This window comes from Colobus angolensis, unplaced genomic scaffold (genome assembly GCF_000951035.1).
Source record: "Colobus angolensis palliatus isolate OR3802 unplaced genomic scaffold, Cang.pa_1.0 Scaffold5, whole genome shotgun sequence".
Lineage (NCBI taxonomy): Eukaryota > Metazoa > Chordata > Mammalia > Primates > Cercopithecidae > Colobus > Colobus angolensis.
This window is the reverse complement of record NW_012118487.1, coordinates 1,300,218-1,305,348: the sequence shown is the minus strand read 5'-3', so window position 1 is coordinate 1,305,348 and position 5,131 is coordinate 1,300,218. Positions and strand designations below refer to the sequence as shown.

Genomic DNA, 5,131 nt, shown 5'->3' with positions numbered 1-5,131 from the left:
GTGTGTGTGTGTGTGTGTGTATATATATATATATGCATATGCATTTATGTATATTGTATATGGTTATTCCACAAACAAACCAAAAAATTTTTTTTCAGACAAAATACAGAATACTCTCCAGAAAGCCAAGATACCCTTAGTGACCAGTGAAGAGTGCCAGAAGAGATACAGAGGACATAAAATAACCCATAAGATGATCTGCGCTGGCTACAGGGAAGGCGGGAAGGATGCTTGCAAGGTAACACAGTGTTCTTAGCCAATGGAATATACACAAATTGGAATGCTTAATGCATTTCTTTTTTTCTGAAAAGGAGTCTTGCTGTCACCCAGGCTAGAGTGCAGTGCTTAATGCATTTCTTTTTTTCTGAAAAGGAGTCTTGCTGTCACCCAGGCTAGAGTGCAGTGGTGTGATCTCTGCTCGCTGCAACCTCCACCTCCAGGTTCAAGCGATTCTTCAGCCTCAGCCTCCTGAGTAGCTGGGATTATAGGCGTGCACCACCATGCCTGGCTAATTTATTTTGTATTTTTAGTAGAGATGGGGTTTCACCATGTTGGCCAGGATGGTCTCGATCTCTTGACCTCGTGATCCGCCCGCTTTGGCCTCCCAAAGTGCTGGGATTATAGGTGTGAGCCACCGTGCCTGGCTACTTAATGCATTTTAAAAAGCAGTCTTCTGCCAATGAGCAGGGAACACAGTGTATTTGCTTGACTTGGCAAAAATGAGGAGACTGACTGGATGAACACAAGCACCCAGGTTCTCTGCAGTATATTAAGAGTCCAAGACAGCATTTACACAAAATCAGTCTGAGCAGGATGTGCTGAAGATGGGAAGCGTCTGAGTTGATCTGTGCACCTGTTCTTGTCTCCCCTCATTCTAGGGAGACTCGGGAGGCCCTCTGTCCTGCAAACACAACGAGGTCTGGCATCTGGTGGGCATCACGAGCTGGGGCGAAGGCTGTGCTCAAAGGGAGCGGCCAGGCGTTTACACCAACGTGGTCGAGTACGTGGACTGGATTCTGGAGAAAACTCAAGCAGCGTGAATGGGTTCCCAGGGGCCACGGGAGTCCCTGAAGGACGGAGGATTTGCTGGGAGAGGGCGTTCAGTTCGTTGTGCCAGCATGCTTCCTCCACAGTAACATGCTGACGGGGCTTGGTGCTGGTAGGAAAATGCCAGAAGAAAACAAACTGTCACAAGCTGTTATGTCCAAAACTCCCATTCTATGATCATTGTAGTTTGTTTCAGCATCCAGTCTCTTTGTTTCTGATCACGCTTCTAAGGAGTCCAAGAATTACCATAAGGCAATATTTCTGACGATTACTATATAGGCAGATATACCGGAAAATAACCAAGTAGTGGCAGCAGGGATCAGGTAGAAGAACTGATAAAAGAAGCCACCATAAATAGATTTGTTCAATGAAAAATGAAAACTGGAAGAAAGGAGAACAAAGACAGTCTTCACCATTTTGCAGGAATCTGCACTCTGCCTGTGTGAACACATTTCTTTGCAAAGAAAGAATTTGATTGCATTTAATGGCAGATTTTCAGAATAGTCAGGAATTCGTGTCATTTCCATTTTAAAACCTATGTTTAAAAAAATCAGTTTGAGTAGACACAAGCTAAGAGTGAATGTGAAGATACCAGAAATTCTGTATGGAAGAGGATTACAAGCAGCAATGTACCCGGAAGTGGTACCTTAGGACCAATCTTAAAGATACACTTTCCTGAAAAATGATTTGTGATGGATCATATATTTAGTTAAAATATCTTGGGAGGGGGAGGCTGATGGTGATAGGGAGGCAAGCTGAAGCCTCCCTAAGACAAGCTGCTACTGTGACTGTGGCCCCCAAAGAGCTAGACCGCATATTTATTCGACAAAAGTCACCATTGACTACATCCGTACTACAGAGAAAAAACAACTTGGGCACAAATGGATGGTTACAGTAAAGTCTTCAGCAAGCAGCTCCCTGTATTCTAAGTACTGGGCTTTTCTGTTTGGTGCAAAAATTTATCTCATTATTGCTGTGATCTAGTCCAATAACCTAGAATTGGAATTGTCACCACATAGCTTTCAACCTGTGCCAACAATTATACAATTCATCAAGTGTGAATTTTTTTTTTTTTTTTTGAGACGAGGTCTCACTCTGTTGCCCCGGCTGGAGTGCAGTGGTGTAACCTTGGCTCACTGTAACCTACACCTCCTGGGTTCAAGTGATTGTCCTGCCTCAGTCTCCCAAGTAGCTGAGACTACAGGCACATGCCACCATGCCCGGCTAACTTTTGTATTTTTAGTAGAGACGTGGTTTCACTATGTTGGCCAGGCTGGTCTTGAACTCCTGACCTTGTGATCCACCCACCTCAGCCTCTCAAAGTGCTGGGATTACAGGCGTGAGTCACTGCACCTGGCCTTGGAAAATATTTATTGAGCACAATGATGTGAGAGCATCATGCTGAGCTTTGAGGATACAGTGGTGAGCAAACAGATATGTCCTGGCTTCATGAAGCTTATACTCTAGCTAACATGAGCAACAAAATAAAATAATCACACAAAATATGTAAGTTCCAGCTGAAATGAGCGGCTGCACCAGATTCTATGCGATGAGAAAGGAAGAAGGACATTTTTCACAAAGTTCAAAGACTGGGGATACAAAGGAATTTGTCCTGAGAAAGACAAAACAATAACAACAACAAACAAAAAGCCCAAAAGAGCACAATGCCGGTAGGGCATAACGGGGCCAGATCCAAAATGTGGACAGGTTCAAACAAAATTGGAGTTGAAAATCAGAGTGCCTTCAAGAGCAGCAAACGATATTATCTTGTTACCTGCCAATTACCTTAGCAGACTGGAAGCAACACTTCACACAAAAGAGAGTTTGGATGTAATTTCCGATAAGAAGAGATGTTTCTGTGAAGTCTTTCCTGAGAACACATTATTTGAGAAAAACACATATTGTTGTTTTCAGCATTTCACTTTGTATAGTGTCTTAATTTTTGAAGAGCTGGTATACGCCCATGATTTGTTAATGAAAATACTATAAGATATAAAATATACAATAAGAAGATCTCCTCTTCTGTGCCAGGACAGTGCCCATTCTACACACTGCGTGGCACCTTTCTGACTTCCGTTCTGCCTGGGCACTTTTCTGATTGCCATGCAGAGGGCTCCCTCTGTCTGGGGATGCTTCTGACGGGTACCGAGAGAGCTTCCTCTATCTTGGGGTATTTCTGATGCATACAGAGGGGCTGCCTCTGTCCACTATGGAAGGCTGGTGTTCACTGCAGGGATTCCGCACTTGGTTTAACCAGAGTCCCCTGTGGAAGGACACGTGGGCTGTTTCCAGTCTTTCCCTCTTTCACACATATGCAGGAACATCCGTACGATAAAGTCCAGATGTAGAATTACTGAAGAAATTTCTCTTCAAAAATTTGTAGCCATTTTCTCTCCCACCAGCAATGGAAGAGAGGGTCACATTCCGGCTACTATAACACCACAATTAGGAATTTTTGACAATCTGATAGGCGGGAAAAGGTAGCTCACTGTGGTTTATTTTGCAGTTCTCTTACTATGACAAATTAATATAAATGACATTATGCTAATTTGCTGTATAAGGTCACCAAATTGTTCACCAATTCATTTTTTACTTAAATACTAATTTGGTATTTATCACGTAGACAAAAATAGAGTATGCTCCTTGCAGTCATATAAACATGGTAAGAGTTCTTGCCAAAAGAACAAAACAAACGTTCCGAGATTATATTATTCCACCTTGGGAGTGGCTCCGTGTGGCAGACACACTGGCTGTCCGGCCTTCTCCCTGTGTGTTAGGGACATAAATTTGGAGTGCAAGTGGCCTCATCTCCAGGGGTGGATCCTGACTCCCACACATTCCCTGATGGAATCACATCCTCGTTGCCCTGGGAATTGGTTCCTGGTGGTACAGGCCAAGGCAACGGGCACACACCTTCACCCCACCAGAGTGACGGGCACACGCCTTCACCCCACCACAGTGACGGGCACGCGCCTTCACCCCCCCCCCCAGAGTGACTGGCTCCGAAACAGCATCCTGGGCAAAGGTTGAGAATTTGGATGTCCTGTCGGAATAAATGCTTTCTCTTTCCCTTCCACGTGAATGAGGAAGCGTTGGCCCTGGGGGTGGTGGCACTAATCGTGAGAAGCCACCTGAGGTCGCCGATGCCCAGATAGAGGGGCTGAGGTGGGCACCAGCTCTGGGCTTCCCTCTTCCGCAGCCACGGCCCGTTTCGTGTTTAAGCCACGGGTTTCCTACGGCCTGCAGTGGAGCGTCCCGGGCGCCGGGGCCGGGTCATTGGTCACAACGCCGAGTCAGGGAAATGTCATTGACACTGATCAGGCACGCGTTACCCTAGTGTTCCAGGGGACACAGTTTTGTTTTTTCCAATTGTAAAAGTTGGAAATGTTCTTGAATCGTTTTGATCCTAAACCCTCAGAGAAAGGCTGTCTGGGACCCTCTGCAGAGCTGCCTCACCTGACCTGAGCGGTGCTCTTGGCCAGCCGGCAATGAGGCCACGCTCGTGATGGACGCTGCGGTTCTCACCTGCGGCACCCGGGGCACCAGTGGCTGGTTATTGTTCTACGCCCTAAAGAGGGAAACTAAACTTTGGAATGAGAATCATATGTTTAAGATATTTAAGAAAGGCTTCAGAAATAATACATTTACATTATACATTACCCACTTATGGCCTTACCTGTTGGCCGGTCTCATGAAAGCATCAGAGGAAATGTTCCCCATTTTGCTAAGGGGCATGTCTCCATCTCACGGGTTCGGGTCCACTTCTCCCTTCATCCTGGCTTTTTCCGGTGATTTTCCACTCCATTCACCGTTCCTATTCAGGATGGGTCTTTCCCAGGCCGGGCACGGTGGCTCACGCCTGTAATCCCAGCACTTTGGGAGCCAAGGAGGGCGGACCACGAGGTCAGGAGATCAAGATCATCCTGGCCAACACAGTGAAACGCCGTCTCTACTAAAATACAAAAAATTAGCCGGGCGTGGTGGCGGTGCCTGTAGTCCCAGCTACTCAGGACGCTGACAGAGGAGAATCGCTTGAACCCGGGAGATGGAGCTTGCATTGAGCCGAGATCATGCCACTGCACTC

At 46.2% G+C, this 5,131-nt stretch overlaps 1 protein-coding gene across 1 annotated transcript in view; it reads left to right on the top strand.

Moving 5' to 3' along the window:
* Nucleotides 1–1,240, top strand: part of F11 (coagulation factor XI) — a 25,086-nt gene extending 23,846 nt beyond the window's left edge. Inside the window, exons 14-15 of the mRNA XM_011959513.1 lie at nucleotides 99–238; nucleotides 879–1,240. Coding sequence (XP_011814903.1) covers nucleotides 99–238; nucleotides 879–1,040 — 302 coding nt within the window. The 3' untranslated portion in view covers nucleotides 1,041–1,240. The remainder of the gene's footprint in view (nucleotides 1–98; nucleotides 239–878) is intronic.
* The last annotated feature ends 3,891 nt before the right edge of the window (nucleotides 1,241–5,131 follow it).